This window comes from Saccopteryx leptura, chromosome 5 (assembly GCF_036850995.1).
Source record: "Saccopteryx leptura isolate mSacLep1 chromosome 5, mSacLep1_pri_phased_curated, whole genome shotgun sequence".
NCBI classification, from domain to species: domain Eukaryota; kingdom Metazoa; phylum Chordata; class Mammalia; order Chiroptera; family Emballonuridae; genus Saccopteryx; species Saccopteryx leptura.
In genome coordinates this window covers 85,396,211-85,413,909 of record NC_089507.1, presented here as the reverse complement: position 1 = coordinate 85,413,909, position 17,699 = coordinate 85,396,211, and the positions used below count along the sequence as shown (strand labels likewise).

The window sequence follows — 17,699 nt, the reverse complement described above, 5'->3', positions numbered from 1 at the left end:
ACAGTTAGCTTCCAGAAATAAGGTAGAAATTTACTTACTGTTACTCAATTTAAATAGAACTTCAGTTTTTAAACAGTATTAGATAATTACCACTAAATAGTATGCAACAGAACTGAGTACTATAAAGGTCTCTATGCTATGACTCATTTCTGTCAGTACTGGGGAGAACTGTGGCAAAGATACCTCAAAGAAAAAAAGAACATTTTTCTAACTTTTACTTTTTAAAATGTAATAAAGCAATTCATTTTCTTGAGTCACAAAATTCCTTTAGGACAGTTGAAGATATATTTGCACGTATACTGTGATATGTTATTGGGGATGGTATCAAATAAATATGAGTTAAAAGACATGTCAATAGTTTGCTTAAGTTAAAAATAAAACAATAAATATTTTTCATGGTTGCACAAGAGCATCTCAAGTTCTAAAAGAATTTTAACCTGAGGGTGAAAATTTATTACATTTTTTTTTTTTTTTAAGGAAGATAGAATGTCTTCAACGCCTAGTCTGGATGCTTTTCTGATTCTAAATTTTTCAGATTAAAGGGTTGTGAATCCACAGCCATTCATCTCAGTAACTCCATTTGCTTAAAATGAGTCATCAACCTCAAAGGCAAGGCTACGTTCACCCTCAGAAAGTCTGACTTAAATACAACATTCTTACTTTCACTGGAGTCAGACATCAAAATAACATCAGTTTGGTAAATAAACAATTGTTTTAACCAGATGAGCTTTTACACCTCCACCTTTAGTGAATTAAATTTTAAATTATGAACTATATAACAATTTAGGTAAAGTATAAACATCAATTTTCCCCTATAACTGTTAGACTCAGACTGTATTTAAACTTCTCATTGTAGTGCTATGCTTATGAAAATGAGTATCTAAAAATACTCTTTGGTATGTAGACAAATTGTTTTTAGTTGATTTTTCAGTTTCACACATTATCTAGATCTTCCAATTAGAAAAACTTCCAGAAAGCCAGACCACTGCATAGAATTTCAGAGATACATTTCCCTGGGAGGTTCTTTGAGAGAATTAATAATCTCTTGTGAGAATTCACTATTATAGAATTGGACATAAGCAAGAAAAGTCACTTTGGCAGCCTGGGAGTCAGTATGTGTCACCTACTAGCAAATAGAACAATACCCCAAGTCTCATGTGGCATTCCGGTCCCCACATCAGAAATTTTTATCTAAGTCCATCCTCATAAGAATAGTCTTATTTGGTCATAGTTAAGATGTTTATACCCTTTTTCAATGCTGACAAAAATCCAAATACATATATTATGCCATGATTATAATAATACAATAAATGCTTTATTTAAGTTCTTAGCCTAGTTAGCATTTGTTAAGTGTTACATAATGAAAAGTGCTACACTCACTCAGGTAAGCTACTAAAAACATTTAGGAAAGGTATTGGGTAATAAAACTGCAGGACAGCAGGTATATACACTCTCAGTCTCACACAAATTTGGTAAGTAAATCCATTCAGAGATTTATTGGCTTTGTCCACATTCTGTAGAGAGGACATTACTTCTAACCCCTGCTAACTGAAATCTATAGACAGGTATTAAAGATTTCCTTCCTTTTCAGAGCACTGGTCTCAGCCAATTTCTATTCAATATTATCCATAGGTTTGGAGCAGGGTTAGAAGGCCACTTCGATTCCCAGGGATCCAATACAGAATCCAGTGGTAAGAAGAAGAGCCTGAGAAAATAAAACGTTCCTGTCTGAGTCCAAAGTTAACACCAGAAGGAAGACAACTCAACTGTTCATTCTAATACTATCTATGCCCCACTGGTAGTTTTAGTATCTTAAGGTACATGATTCAAAGACAGAACATAAAAGGCTGCTGCTATCAAAGGTAGGAGGAAGATTAAGGAGTTCTGCATGTGCATGGACACCACTGATGGATGTATAACTCTGTGTATGTGAGCTGCATGTATGTGTATTTCCATATGAATGGAGAGTGCTTAACTTCCCTAGGAGTGACTGGTAAGCAAAGTTGGTAGAGATAGTAAGATACCAAGGATCTATAATTAACTGAAGTTTTACAGAACTATGTATGCATTGAGGCTTAAGACTGTCTGAAGAATGACTAAGAGAAATGTAAACTGGATGAATGAAGTTGTTACATAATTTGGCAGGTTGTTGATCTAGATAAGCTACTTCCTTCACAAAATTCAGTCACTATGTTTTGCTGCTTGAGATATTAGTATTAGACTTAATGGATCTAACATTTACAGAGATAGTTTCCGCCCTTTTTATCCTCTTACCTGTTTAGGTTGCTCTACTATTTGAAGGTATGGGCCATCTGCTGAAAACAAAAACAACAAACAGAAATCAAATGAATGTGAGGCTTCTCAAATTTGGTATAAACTATTTAGTAAGTAAAAAACTGAAATTATGTTTTTAAATAAAGGTTTCAATTAAAACTTTTTAGCTAAAATTCCACAAGAATAATTTATGTCTCACTTGAATATTAAATTTACCCTTCTTTTAACAGGTTTACACCTTTGGAGAACCACAATAAAACATTTCTTAAATGATGATGGAATAGTGTACAATCCAACAAAAGTCTTACTGTTTGGTAAGGATTAAGATATTAGTAGGTTTCACAATCTTGTGCACTACAAAGCATTTTAAAAGTGACACTAATACCAATGAAAACCAATAGTGACTTCCTGGACTCCATGACATTTTCCTTTGCCTTCACATCATTCGTTACTGACTTCTTTTTCTTGGAGGGAATGTCCTTCACATGAAATTATGACTGAGCTGGCACCTACATGTGTGAAATACACAGATAATGGTCTCAGGCCGTCTGCTTTTCCTTAAAGTTTTGGTTCCTTTCCCTACTTTAAGCCGTAAGCACTGCCTTCATTCCCTAACTGGTCAGCTGGCTCCCCTTCCCTCCTGGACTTATTTTGGTCTATCAGATATGGCAGACTCCTCTAATTAATCCATAGCTTTGGATGTTTGTATACAATTTTTGAATATCGTGCTCTGATAGAAACTGTTCTAAAAAGGCACAAGCATTTTGTAAAATCCTGAAAATAATTTAATTGAAAATAGGTGCACTCTGATTATTATAAAAACATAAAGAAAACTAGAAGCTTAATACATATCCTGAGTATATCTGACTTTGGAAATTCAAAGGAAAATCAGAACCTCTAACAGTATAAGTATAAATTTGTTCAATCTGACAAAGTCCCTAATCTCCCCAGGGGGTCTTATAATAACCCAATGCTCTGCAATAAATAAGGACAGGTGTTCCTCACTTGTCTGAATGTAAATTAAAAAGCTTGGTACTAACAACAACAGCAACAAACTAGGAGAATGCTTGTGTCCATTTCAGTCTCCACTGTCCTTCAGCCAGAAGTTCAAGACCTGTTATTTTAGATAAGTAAATTTATGAAGAAATGTATACCTTCCGGCTGAAATAAGAAATAAACTACTCATTTAAGAGAGAAATTATTTTTATCCTCTCAGTTTTATGATGAATCAGAATAAGGCAAGAGAACTATAGGAAACAAAGAAATAATTGTTTCCCGTTCTTATCCAAGAAATTTAAAAGTTGAAAAATGACTGAATTTGAGGCAAGACATACATACAAAAGGAAATATGGCCAGTGACTGGCCAATGTAATATAATTTAGGTAAATTATCTCTCTTATTGAGATAAAATTCATCCCTGGACATTTGAAATGACTTTTAAAAAAGAAATTACAATTTTAAGATCCTAAAACATGTCTAGAATTTAATTTTTATAAAAAAATTCATTAGAAATAGAAATATTTTCACACTATTAACATATAGCTTGCATGTCAATGTAACAAATATATCATATTTCCCCATATATAAGATGCTCCCACGTATAAGATGCACCTTAATTTTGGGGCCCGAAATTTGAAAAAAAAAAGTATTACATAAAGTAATTGAACTCAAATTTTATTCATCAAATTCATAGAACTCCTCATCACTGTCAAAACTCCCATCCATTAGCTTTTCCTCATCTGTGTCTGATGACAAATCACTATCTTCAGCAATGAGCACAAAAACAAGCGTGAAATAGCAGGAAATGCAAGTAAAAAAAATCTATAACCATTGTATAAGACGCACCCAGTTTTTAGACCCCAAATTTTTTGCAAAAAGGTGCCTTTTATAAATGGGGAAATACGGTAGTCATAAAAACCTTCCCTCTAGAATGCTAATGAGTGTAAGAAGAAGTGAGGCATCTACCAAAGCAGCATTTGGAAGCCACGGGAAATACGGGGAGTTGGAGCACATTTACTTTAAACTAAGTCTCTCACTACCTATTAATTAATTAATTTTATTTCTCAATTAAAGTTGACATTTAATATTATGTTATATTAGCTTCAGGTATCTCTCTCACTATTGACTCTCCTAAAAATACTTGAAGTTTTTCTATTACTTTTTGCTGATTGATTAAATTTCTTTTAAAAATGTGAAATTTCAAGGTTTGGCAATTTTATTAGTGAAATGGGGCCATTTTTCTCTCTCAAGGAACATATTCAAAAGTTAAATCAACTAGAAAATTAGATTTGATATGCATATATATGTTTTAATGCCAATTTTTTTGGTCACATGTTTATCACATGAAGTGACTAGAAATTTTAAATACATTATGTCATAGACTTAATAGCTAGCTGTACAATATCCCATAGTTTAGATTTTAAGACATATACAAGATAAAATAGTCCATGTGAAAATTACAATATTGGTTTCTATAATCTGTCTACCTTTTTAAAACATGAATAAAACAGCATACATATTGGATTATAAAAACTTGACTATGCTACAATAACAGAGAGGGAAAAATATAAATAAAAATGATGAGGTAATAACTAGGGAATAAGATTTTTTGGTATAATGTTAAAAGTTTTTCTAATATTATAGCAAAATAATTTCTACAAAGTAAAGTGCTGACCACAGAATATTTACTAAGATGGTTCTTTTGGTAATCTTATTTCTGTCCCCATAAACTTGATGAAATAAAAACATGAAAGCATTTGCCTCTGATGCTGTTTGGTAACTACAAGGCATGAAATGGAAATGTATGTTTCCTGAGGGCAGAACCAAGGTCTTATGATTTCAATAAAGCGCGAATACTAAGAAAAATACTTTGATCCCCAGAATTAAAAGTTCACAGGAAGTACAGAAGCTACCAAGACATTTACTTGTTCTTCACAGGAAGCTGACCTGGAGCTCAAACTGGAGAGCAGTTCACGAGAGCTCAGATATGGGAGCCTACAAAATATGTTTTGTGGCTCAGAGAGAAAAAGCCTTCAGCAATACCAACTTTGGGATAGCAGATTTATTATTTTCCTACCATGAACTCCTAAAAATAACAGAGATAAAAGAAAACCAGGATACATTCTGATCTAAAAAATGAAAAGTACCAGAATAACAATAATAGTTTTAAATGAGAATGATACAAATTAGAAAAAGTCTCCCAATGAGGCCAAGCAAGTCCATAGTAAACCGAAGAGCTGATGTTCACTTCAGTGATTACAAAACTCCCTGTTTTCTATACAACTTCTATGATTTACTCACAGGTTTTGAATGTCTGCTAAGTCCCACTGGTGATGTGAGGATTACATAAAAAGAGCCATCACACAGAGCTTACATAAAAATCAAGAATGGTGAGGCACAAAGACGGGGTTTGGGGGGTTTAACACACAACACTGTGTACAGAGATGTGTTGTAGAATTAGGCACCTGAAAACTGTATAATTATGTTAACCAGTGTCACCCCAATTAATTCAATAAAAAATCAATCAATAAAAAAGAGAATAAATGTGTTGTTTTTTAAAATCACTCACAAGAGATCAAACAATTTGTGGATGGGGATAATTAACACAGTCATGTTAAAAGAGAGAAGGAAGGAGTAGCATGCATTTTATCCAACTGGTCAGAACGTGGAACTAAAAGCTTTTTGAAAAGATGGTTTTCCTGCTACGCTGATTTTATGATTTTTGTACACTTGCTTCCCCAGTGCCTGGCATACACAGTGGGCACTCAAATACGTGCTTTTGAAATAGATCTGGAGATTCAAGACTGCCCTGCCTGAATCTGGGACAAAGAAACGAGGAGTTAAAAATAACCCAAAGAGGGTAGGATTGGTTAAAAGGGAAAATCCTTATATTGAGTGAAGAAATTCCTTCTGAGCTGTCTTAGCATATATTAGCAACAATTGTAAGTCATACAATGAGTAATGGAGGTGAAACATTATTGCATAAATTTCAAGAAAGTATATTTAAGATTGTTTTTTAGAATATAAATCACCATTTCCTTTCTAGGTACATGACTGATTTTCTACAACAGACTATTAGCATATCCTGAATTTAACAAAAGTAAAAGCAAAACAACAGGGTAGGAAGAATGAGGAGTTTTCTTACCCGTTGGCAGTGGCATCTCTGGTTGAAATATTTCTGAATTAAATATTGTATGATTCAAAGGATCCAAATGAAACATCTGTAACAAAAAGATTTTAAATTTCCAATCATTATTTTACCAACACTGTATTAAGTATTTAAAGCTGGCTGCCCTAAAACTTCATTACAGGAACAAAAACTATAGCCAAATACAAAAATTTGAAAATATTTCAAATCAGTATTTAAAAAAATACCTTCATGAGACCTAGCTAAATTCTTCTGTGTATAGAACTTTACATAAGGATGGACTATGTTTTGGTGACAGAGGGTTTTGAAAAGAATGACCAAGCTATAAAGTGCACAGAGGCAGCTTGCTTAACTTGTATATCTTCAGGGCCCGGACTATGTTTATCACATGTGGACAGCTCATAAATATTTGTTGAATAAATGACTTGAAGCTCGTACTATCTTATAAATATAAATGTAAGAATATAATCTTAGAAATCTGTATTTCTTTTATCATGGTAAATAAACCCCTAAGCTAGGCATTCAGCTTTAAGGCCTGAAAGAATTATTAATAGATAGGAGCCTTGGAATACACAAATATGTACATACATCTACACACACACACATATATTATATATATATTATATATATATATATATTTTTTACTTGCAGTCCAAGGTGCAGATAACTGAACAATTAGCTACCTCACTAATTTTAACATTCATTTACCTAACAGTGGTCGGCAAACTCATTAGTCAACAGAGCCAAATATCAACAGTACAAGATTGAAATTTCTTTTGAGAGTCAAACTTTTTAAACTTAAACTATATAGGTAGGCACATTGTTATTAACTTAATTAGGGTACTCCTAAGCTGGCCTTTGCACCGCACTCAAGGGGCCAAAGAGCTGCGGTTTGCTGACCACTAATCCTAGTACAATGCAAAAATACCTGAAATTTAGTGGGTGTGGTAGGCTGAATAATGGTTTCCACAAAGACATCCATATCCTAATCCCCAGAACCTGTGAATACTCTCTTACAGCAAAAAGAATGCTGCAGGTATTTTTAAAGCAAGAATACAGAAGTTGGGGAGAGCTTCCTGGATTGATTATCCAAATGGGCCTGATAAGATAGATGCAGGATTAAAAAAACTGAATAATAGATGTGACAACAGAAGCAAGAAGTTGGAGTAGTGGATGGGATAACAAGCCAAGGAAAGCAGGCAGCTTCTAGAAGCCAAAAAAGGCAAGAAAATGAAAGCTTCCAGAAGGAAAGCAGCCTTGCCAACACCTTGATTTTAGATTTCTGACCTCCCACTTATAAGAGAATAACTTGCTATTGTTTTGAGCTACTCATCTGAGGTAATTAGTTACGGCACTAAGAGAAAACCAATATAGTGGGCATGAAATATATTTTGATGGAATTATATTCTATCTTAATAAGTTACTAATAATTACTTATCCCAAGGAAAAAATTTCTTAGTTTATTCAAGACTTTAAATTCACATTTCTGAGTTTGGTACTGTTTCAACGTAAGTAAGATGTATTTAAAATGTCTGTGGACAACATAGAAACCAAATATATTTCACTTCTTATGATATGCTAGTTGGTAAAGATGCCGGAACTGGTATATAAAAATCTATTATTACAATTGACTGCTTTTTCTTATTACTAGGTTTTTGAACCTAGATGCCTAGTTCAATCAAGAGTAAGGATATTTAAATAAGAGAAAAAACTCTTAAAAAGTAAATAACACAACATTTAGTTGTGAGGTATGCATATTTTCAACTGAGGAGTAATAAATGTGCTTCACTTCACTGCTTAAGAGTCAAGTTCATTTATGCTTTTCATTGTTTGCTGAGAAGGAAATACAGGAATGAAAAACCATGTTATTGTAAAAATGGGCCCTGCCCTACAGAGTATTCTCAGAACAGAGAAGTCTCAGAGCAGAAAGATGACCAAGCAGAAGAAACACCTTTCCTATGGTCCTGCAGGAGGCTGAAATGACTAGAGGGCTGTTGGGCAAATAAGTTTGTAAAACTTTTATTTGATTTTGCTCATTTTAATTGTTAAAAATGGCCCTGCCCACATGAATAGCGCTGCCCAGGTGAAACTGCTAATTACCTTCCTGCTTGGGAAGGGCCAGTGGTATGCTAATGCTTGCTGGAGGAGGGGTTTCACACCCAAAAGTTTTAAGAGAAAGGTAAAGAAGGGAAGAAGGCAGGATGGAGGAGAAGGAGAGAGAAGCCAGTTTGTGCAGAGAGTAAGAAGCCATGTTGGCAGATGGGGAACCAGAGGTGACTGAGCTGGTGGAAGGTCTTTGATTCTAGGAAAATCCGGATGTGTCAGTAGCTTTGTGAGCGCTGAATGAGTGGGTTTTGGAGCCCTGTGTGTTTCTATTCGCCTGCCGGGTGTGAGGCTAGAATAAAGGTATGGCCCACCAGTTTTTGGCTCTGCTGTTTCTCCATCATCTGTCCGAATCTAATGTGAACCTGCACATGCCTGGCTGCGATGGGTGCGACTACTGGCCCTACAAGGGCAAAAACACACATCTTAGGAGAGAGACACACACTCCACTTCCAAGAAGAGAGCAGCTGTGTTGTGCAGCAGCTTGCTTTGTGTATTAGGTCAAAGGTGGAGGCAAATTTCAGAACACACTGCAACACTGAGAGTATCTCACTAAGGACATGTCAACTGCAGGAAATATATACCTTTAAGCTTGAGACCAGAGGAAAAAACCCCAAATTTCAAGGACCTTTCCACTCAAAAATGCAAATACCAGAACATGCTCTACCCCTGTTGCTGATAATCACAAAAATGCCCACATAAGAAAAACTTTCAAAATGAATGTTTTTAAAGCATATTTTACTCTCAAGAGGCATAAAGGACTATCTCTTGTTGATAAGATTTCCTGTATATAAACAGGAAAGCACGGTCTAAAACCAAGAAGAAACAACTCTAATACTGGTTAGACTTTGCCTTTACTTGTTAGAGACAGCATATTAAAAATGAAAGGTAAAACACAGGGTTTTGATAATATGAGTAACCAAATGTCTTTCATGCTGTAATCAAAGAAAATATCCGCGATTTACCCTATATAAAGTTCAAAAGGAGCATCAATGTGAAAAGCAGTGCATCCTTATTCTAAATCAATCAGAACCTTATCAAGAGTTATGAATGCTAGTTAAGTACAGTATTTTTTTTTTTTTTTTTTTTTTTTGTGGCAGAGCCAGAGAGAGGCAGAGAGAGGGACAGCAAAGGACAGACAGACAGGAAGGGAGAGAGATGAGAAACATCAATTCTTCATTATGGTTCCTTAGTTGTTCATTGATTGACTTCTCATATGTGCCTTGACCGGGGGGCTACAGCAGACCAAGTGAACCCCTTGCTCAAGCCAGCGACCTTGGGTTCAAGCTGGTGAGCCTTGCTCAATCAAACCTGATGAGCCCGTGCTCAAGCTGGTGACCTCGGGATCTTGAACCTGGGTCCTCCGCGTCCCACTCCGACGCTCTATCCACTGCGCCACCGCATGGTCAGGCCAGTATTTCATTTTTAAAAGCAATAATTAGACCCCTTAAAAGTATTTCACTTTTGCCTTTACGTTTCTGACTGATTGGTTGCATGTGTAAATTTGGGGACTCCAATTTCTTACGTGGTTGCCACTACAAATGAAGTGTGAGATGATTAAAAATCTTGGCCTAGGGTGTCCTGGTGCCTCGTGTTTCTTCTTGTTGTTTAGCCTAGCTAAACTAACTACATCTTCCAAATCTCAGCTGCCATAGACTTCATTTGGAAAGTCCTCCATAACTGTGCTCTTCTCACCAGGCGGCACAGAGTGACCCCTCTTCACATTTCTGTCCCATTCTGTATAGATCAATACTACGATATTGTATTTATCACCATACAAAGCTGTTTATGTTACTGTCTCTCCTATTAGAATGGCAGCTTCTGACACTGGGGTCATGGATCACTTATTTTTGTACCCCTCCTTAGCCTATGTTCTGTTACATAGTAATACCTCAATAAATAGCTGATGAATGATAAACTTCAGTTATTTACATGTCTTAAAAAATCATATTAAAATTTTAATATTGTTATTATAATTACCCTAGAGTCTGAAAATTGCTTTCAAATGGTTGGTTTAACCATTTTTTATATTATATATATAAAATATATAGAAATAAAAGCAAGATATTAATAATCAACAAAGATTTGTTGGACTATTCAATATTTCTATAGGCTTCAAATTTTTTCCAATTAAAAAACTAGGAGAAAAAAGAAAAAGAGGACACTGGTTTCTTTTCCTAGATGCTAATGTAATTGCTTTATGATCCTGAAGCACATTCACTGCCCATTAAGTCTTTTCAACACCTCTGTCAGTATGGGGTTAGCATTCCTGTTTTGCAAAGGAGAAAAGTGAGGATAAGGGGATGCTAAGTGATTCCTTAAGTATTAAGAGCTCATTCGTAGCAGTCAGCACCTAAAGACCTTCAAATTCTAAATCCAAAAGGTCTTTTTGCTATACCAATCTGCTTCCTCATTGGATGAGTTTTAAATAATATTTTGTGTTCTCCCCTAAAAGGATATGTTCAAGTCCTAACCCTCATTACTGTTCATGTGACTTTACTCAGAAATAGGGTCTTTGCAGATGCAATCAAAGTGAGATTTAGTCATACTGAAGGGTGGGCCCTACATCCAACTGCAGGCATCTTTAGATGAGAACAGGGAGGGAAATTTGGATGCAGAGAAATGAGAGCTACACAGGAAAGAAGGCCATGAGCTGGAGTGAGGCATTTACTCTAGCCACTGAATGCCAAGAGTGCGGGCAACCACCCGAAGCCAGGCAAGTGGCACGAGACAGATTCTCCTTCAGAGCCTAGAAGTAACCAACCCTGTCACCATCCTGACTTTAGACTTAGAGCTTCCAGAACTGTGAGAGAATATATTTCTGTTGTTTTAAGCCACGTAGTTTGTGGTCATTTGTTACAGCACTGCTAGGATGCTGATACTGTGGTTACCATTTGACCTGTAGCTTATATAATCTTTATGCAGCAATGTGTGTGACAGCAGGGATTAAGTTAGTCATTTTATAAGACATGTCCTCTCTGATCTCACAGGCAGGGACAGGAAAACTGCAAAAACAATTTAAAATAATTTTTTCTTTTTTACTAATTCTAGTTTGCCTGATAGTTACTATTGTTTCCTCCGTATATTTTCAACTATGAATACCTTTACAAAAATGATCAGTGGGATATTACAATACCTACTTGTTCGTGCCCTCCCAGATATGGGTCCTCTTCTGCCATTCTGGAGCTGTCTATCAAAGCAAAACAAAAACAAAGTGTAAGACTGAAATGAACCTTAAAAACTCCATCATGTGGGAGTAAACTATTATTCCAGTTAAGACCAAATATAACCCTTTTATAAAGATCTTAGGAGGAGGACATAGTGTAGTTCTTTGGAATCTAATTCTAACAGTAGATAGACTGCATAATCAAGGAATTACCATTTAAGTGTAATCCAAATTCCTTATGTCAGGCTCATAACAGTGGCCCGGAGTTGGGACAATAATCTTCACCCTTAATATAAAAATCATGCGTAGTTGGATTCTTAGAGGCCATCTCTTTTCTTCACCATATGAAGTCTATAAAGCACTCAAGGGCACTTGAGACTGGGGCTGAAAATGTTAGCTGCCCACCAAAATCTGTTCTTTCCTTTTCCACATTAATAGAGTTATAGCAGAAACGTGACTGCTCAGCTGGAGTCTACCCCACATCTCGGAATCAGGGATGGCTGTTGGATAAAATGCTTGCCAGTGGAATGTCAGAACTAGTGTGTCACTTCCAGGTCTGGGCTTAAGGCCCTTGACTTCCTTCCTCCATGTTTTTGTTTCTCCTCTTTCCTGCTGCATAAAACCTAGACATGGAGGAGACAGAGCTTCTACCATACAGATGACGATGAGTAGCAGATAGCTAATACTGGTGGTGATGTAAGAAAGAGACTTCTTTGTTTTTTAATCCAGTGTATTGTTGGATCTCTTCATTAAAACAGTTTAGCCCTCACCCTAATGAATACATCATCCAACACTTCAATAAGGACAAAATCATCCAAAGAGGACCCTAATATTCAATAAAATTCTCCAGATATCTGCTAGAGTGTGTGACTGAGGAGTGAGGAAACCTCGTGAAGCCCCCTAATGGGATACAGGGTGGTGTCTGACTTCAACTAAACGGAAAAGGGTCGCCTTCAGTCCTATAGAACAAGAAGATTTGCAAGAAAGTATTCATCTAAACAAAAAATTATTGAATGAAGACTGACAAATAGCTGTAATCAATTAAGACAAGCAGTTAAAAGGAGGGAAACTGACTTGATACAATAAAGAGGAATTAAGTCATTTGAAATGGAAGAGTTTTGCCACTGCTGAGAATGTGACTGGATATAGAGCTAAACTTTCTCTGGTCTGTTTCTTCATCTGCTACATGAGAGGTTTTATGGGATGGACTTTTGAAAAGAAATCAGAATGATAGCTAATAAATGTTTATCATAACTTGTTTTCATGTGTACTCAGGTATATATGTATATTAAAGAATCATTAGCATAATTTTCAGTTATATGAAGAATATGAGTAAAAAACAGTTTTAAAATACAGTGGTAATACCAGTTACAACATTCCATGTGAAAAATCCTATTCTTGGAATACCACAGGGACCTAGTTTCCAAAAAGTATATTAAAACCACATCTTTTTGCCTTTAGGCTTTCCATTAATCTGGGCTGATTACTTGAATCCTCTCAATCTTAGCCCACAGTCCTCAAAAGCAGAGGTGCAATTGCTGGCCTGTTAAACTGACGGAACACGTTCAGTACCTCTATTACATTCAATATATTTTCTATTTTTAAACTGGTGGATGGTTCCCTGACCTTTGAATGCATGGATTTAATATGAAGCGGTCCTCATCCTAATTTTAAAAACTCAAGTAAATCTACTTTATTAGCATCGATGCAGGGTTATTATCAGGATCACTGTTCAAACCTTAATGAACCTAAATTGTAGGTACTAGACAAACCACCCAACTAAACACAGTCCTTCCTCTAACAGCCTCCCCGTGCACAAACGTGTGCCCAAAGAGCATAGTTTTAGAGGCCCAACAGAAGCTCCAAAGATACTTGGGTGATGGCTAAATCTAAACTTTTACAAATTTTGTAAGATAGTTTAAGTTCATTGAGAAGAGCTGTGATAACAGTAACCCTGGAGTGATGTCAGTGTTAATTCCTAATTTAATAATAAATGTCAAAAGAAACCAAGATTTGGAAAGGATGAATCACTGAATAATATTTGCATTAATTGTAAAAGCAGGTTTGGTTTCAAAATGTTGAAACAGCAGCCCGCCTTTGGAACTGCAGGATTAGGAAAGACCAGGGAAAGCCCCAACTTCCCCTCCCCCACCCTTCCTCTCACTTTCCCTCAGCGCAGGTGTGCTTTTGAGGAAGGACCTGGAAACAGAAAGGGAGCTGCTGGGTTGAGTGCTAAGACACACCTACACTCTGCACCTCTCTCCCCAGTGGGGAGGTTTTCAGAACAATTTTCACACCATGGAAGAAAAATAGAAAATGTATTGTAGCTAGCAAGCAATAAATAAAACAGCTGCACTGAGCTGCTTGTATTTCTCACATGAGCAGCATGTTATAACTGGCTAAGTCCTGAATATGTGAAGAGTTCTACATCTCTACATAAAATGCCTAATGAATGATTTTTTGCACATTTGTGACAATCCCACTATTGACATCAAAGGCTAGCATAAGGAGTTCTTAGTGAAGACAGCAACACCAAGGCCACAAGGTTGGGCTGTTAAAGATGGAGTTGGGGACACTCCCTTCCTTGTAATGGGAAATTTTCTAAAATTAGATATATTCATACTTTTGACCAGGTCTCACTGGCCAAAAATTCTAATAGAATTTTTAATTCTATTAGATTTCATTTCTTACAAAATCCCAAACTTTTCAAACCCATTAAAGTGAATTTAAGACCTACTAATGCAGGGGTCCCCAAACTTTTTACACAGGGGGCCAGTTAACTGTCCCTCAGACTGTTAGAGGGCCGGATTATAAAAAAAACTATGAACAAATCCCTATGCACACTGCACATATCTTATTTTAAAGTAAAAAAACAAAACAGGAACAAATACAACATTTAAAATAAAGAACAAGTAAATTTAAATCAACAAACTGACCAGTATTTCAATGGGAACTATGGGTCTGCTTTCGGCTAATGAGATGGTCAATGTCCAGTTCCATATTTGTCACTGCTAGTCGTAACAAGTGATATGACACACTTCTGGAGCCGTGAGGCGTCTGTCCCACGTCACTGGAAGTAGTACTGTACGTGAGCGACGCTGCGCTTTGCGGCGCCACCACATACAGTGCTCCTCTCACTGGCCACCAATGAAAGAGGTGCCCCTTCCAGAAGGGGGCCGGATAAATGGCCTCAGGGGCTGCATGTGGCCCGCGCCGTAGTTTGGGGACCCCTGTACTAATGAATCACAATGTGAAGTTTGAAAGCAGAATGAGGTGCCATCCAGAGGGTGCCACTGGGAATCAGAGAGATAAAGTGCTTCTATTTTCAAGATTATATGCAGCCACAACAGACACTAGTTAGGTACAATTTTTAATATTTCATTTTGGATAGCAAGGAGGATGAAATTTCAAAAAAAGAGTGAAAACACCATTTCTCTGTTGAATTATAAAGAGAAAGAATAGTCTGGAGCTTCTTTGCATAGAGACTTTTTTTGAGAGAAAGTCTGTAAGTTATACGACAGGTGTACTACATATAATGGAAACAGTCAAATAAGAATATCTTTTGACTTTGCAATTCCACTTCCAAGAATCTTATGAGCAAATGTGAAAAAATAAGTATGAGGATATTCATTGCAGCAAAAAAGGTAACAATATAAATGTCCTTTGATAGCACATTGTTTATATTATGCTACATTCATAGTTATATATTATTTAATTGTTAAAAATAGCAGTTCAGATTTATATATAATAACATGGAAACTTTTACTCCCTAAAGTTATACATTTCTATGTCTTAATTTTCTAGCTCAATTATGTAATTGGAAATGTACATTTTAACAGAAAAGAGAAAATCAAAACCTCTCCTGAATGTAAAGTTTAACACTGACATTTTTAACAATTAATGACATATAGTGAATAAAACATGAAGTATGGAATGAGTCAAACATTTATAAGCACCATTGAAATCCTCTTCATAATAAATATAATAGAAAAAAATGTTTAAGTGGTACTTATTTATTTATTTATTTTAAAGATTTCATTTATTTATATTTTAGAGAGAGGGGAGACAGAGAGAGAAGTCAAGGAGGAGCAGGAAGCATCAACTCCCATATGTGCCTTGACCAGGCAAGTCCAGAATTTCAAACTGGCGACCTCAGCATTCCGGGTCAATGCTTTATCATATCCAATACACCACCACAGGTCAGGCGTGGTGCTGTTTATTTACATCTTTGTGATGATATATTGGCTTAGTGATGATGAAAGAAGAGTTAATGGTGGGTTTAGTTAATTTTCTCAGAATAGCTGATTTTTGAACGTTTTTGAAAAAGAATCAATATTTGTGTCCCACCATATTTAGATTTGTATAAGCTCATTTTCCATGTTCTCCTATTCTTCCATTTATTTTCAGTTCTCTGTTGTTTTATTTGGGTACCATGTGACCAACTAACATCTAGAATAACTATCTAGTAAGGACAAATACATTGTGCTTGGAGCTGGCATAAGATACGGTCCCTATACACAATGGAATGTCAATCTAACAGGCATAGCAGATATAGCAGATACATGTACAACATTCAATCATTAGCACAATTAGTGATACAGAGCAAATGTTAGCCACTTCATTATTTGGCATAATATGTTTATGATAAATTGGAAAGAACAATTACAATAAATATTTTGGTATTCTGAGAAGAATCAAGCATTTTTATTTCTTTCCCATTCTACATTTATGGATATACTGTCACATTCCCTCTTTATCTCTATCCTATTACTGCTGAATAAAATGTTTGCATTTTGCCTCTAGGGAAATCTGGTAATGAATGTCTGGAGACATTTTTAGCTGTCACAACTGGGTGGGTGGTCCTACTGGCATCTAGTGTGTAGAGGTCAGAAATGCTGCTAAACATTCTATAATGCAAAGGGTAGCCCTTCACAATAAAGAAATATCTGATCCAGCCTGACCTGTGGTGGCGCAGTAGATAAAGCATCAACCTGGAAACGCTGAGGTTGCCAGTTCAAAACCCTGGGGCTTGCCTGGTCAAGGCACATATAGGAGTTGATGCTTCTTGCTCCTCCTCCCTTCTCTCTCTCTCTCTTTTCCCTCTCTATAATGAGTAAATAAAATCTTTAAAAAAAAAGAAATATCTGATCCAAATGTCAATGCCAAATATAAGAAACCTTGATGAATGCCATCATATTATGTCAAGTGCTTGGGTTCAAATGTGGACAATGGAGGGTAGGTGGTGCATTGGTTAATTATCTTGGTAATTCAGCAATTATACCTATTTGTTAGAGTTCTACTCAGCATGATAAACAATATGTTTATAATAAAGTGGGAAGAGAAATTGAAACAGTAAAAGGTTTACTGTTATTTTTACTCTATTGGCTAATTCAGTTCCCTACTAAACAAAAGAAACAAGTACATTTGTCAAAAGACACTATGGTATAAACAGAAATAAAATTAGTACTGTTAAAATCTTCAAAATATAAATATTAACAAATTGCTGTTAGCTTTAAGCAGTGATACCATTATAAAACAAGCTAATAATGTTTTCAATCCCTCAATTCTCTAATACCTAAAACCAAATTCATCATTCTTATAGTAACAGACCCCATTCTTGAACTTCCCAATCTCTGCCAATATATCATTCTGTCAGATACTCAGGGTCAAAAGTTCAGTCACCTTTTTTCTCTTTTTCCCTCATCTCACACATTTCTGATGATTTGAGGGTGTATTATATCTTCTATCTCTTTCTGTTTCACTTTACTTAAACCTTCTAAATAACAATAGTAACCTCCCTACTAGCCTCCCTTACTGTGGTGTTACTTCTTCTATAAGCTTTTCTCACATTGTTGCCATTTTACTTATATGCTAGTCGAAGGCCCTAGACTACTCAGCATATTACATTATTATATTAAATCATATTATAAGTATCATCTATTATTATATTCTAACCAAATCCTCTCCTATAGGCAACTGATTATTCAAAATCACCTTAAACATTTCCTT

At 35.8% G+C, this 17,699-nt stretch overlaps 1 protein-coding gene across 3 annotated transcripts in view; it reads right to left on the bottom strand.

Moving 5' to 3' along the window:
• The window catches only part of NFKB1 (nuclear factor kappa B subunit 1), a 131,241-nt gene that overhangs the window by 97,861 nt on the left and 15,681 nt on the right, over positions 1-17,699 (bottom strand). Inside the window, exons 2-4 of one of the 3 annotated variants that reach the window (XM_066384707.1) lie at positions 11,665-11,714; positions 6,419-6,494; positions 2,275-2,315 (exon numbers count right to left, since the gene is read on the bottom strand). In XM_066384707.1, coding sequence (XP_066240804.1) covers positions 2,275-2,315; positions 6,419-6,494; positions 11,665-11,703 — 156 coding nt within the window. In that variant the 5' untranslated portion in view covers positions 11,704-11,714. The remainder of the gene's footprint in view (positions 1-2,274; positions 2,316-6,418; positions 6,495-11,664; positions 11,715-17,699) is intronic. The other 2 variants (XM_066384708.1, XM_066384709.1) reach the window with 2 other exon arrangements.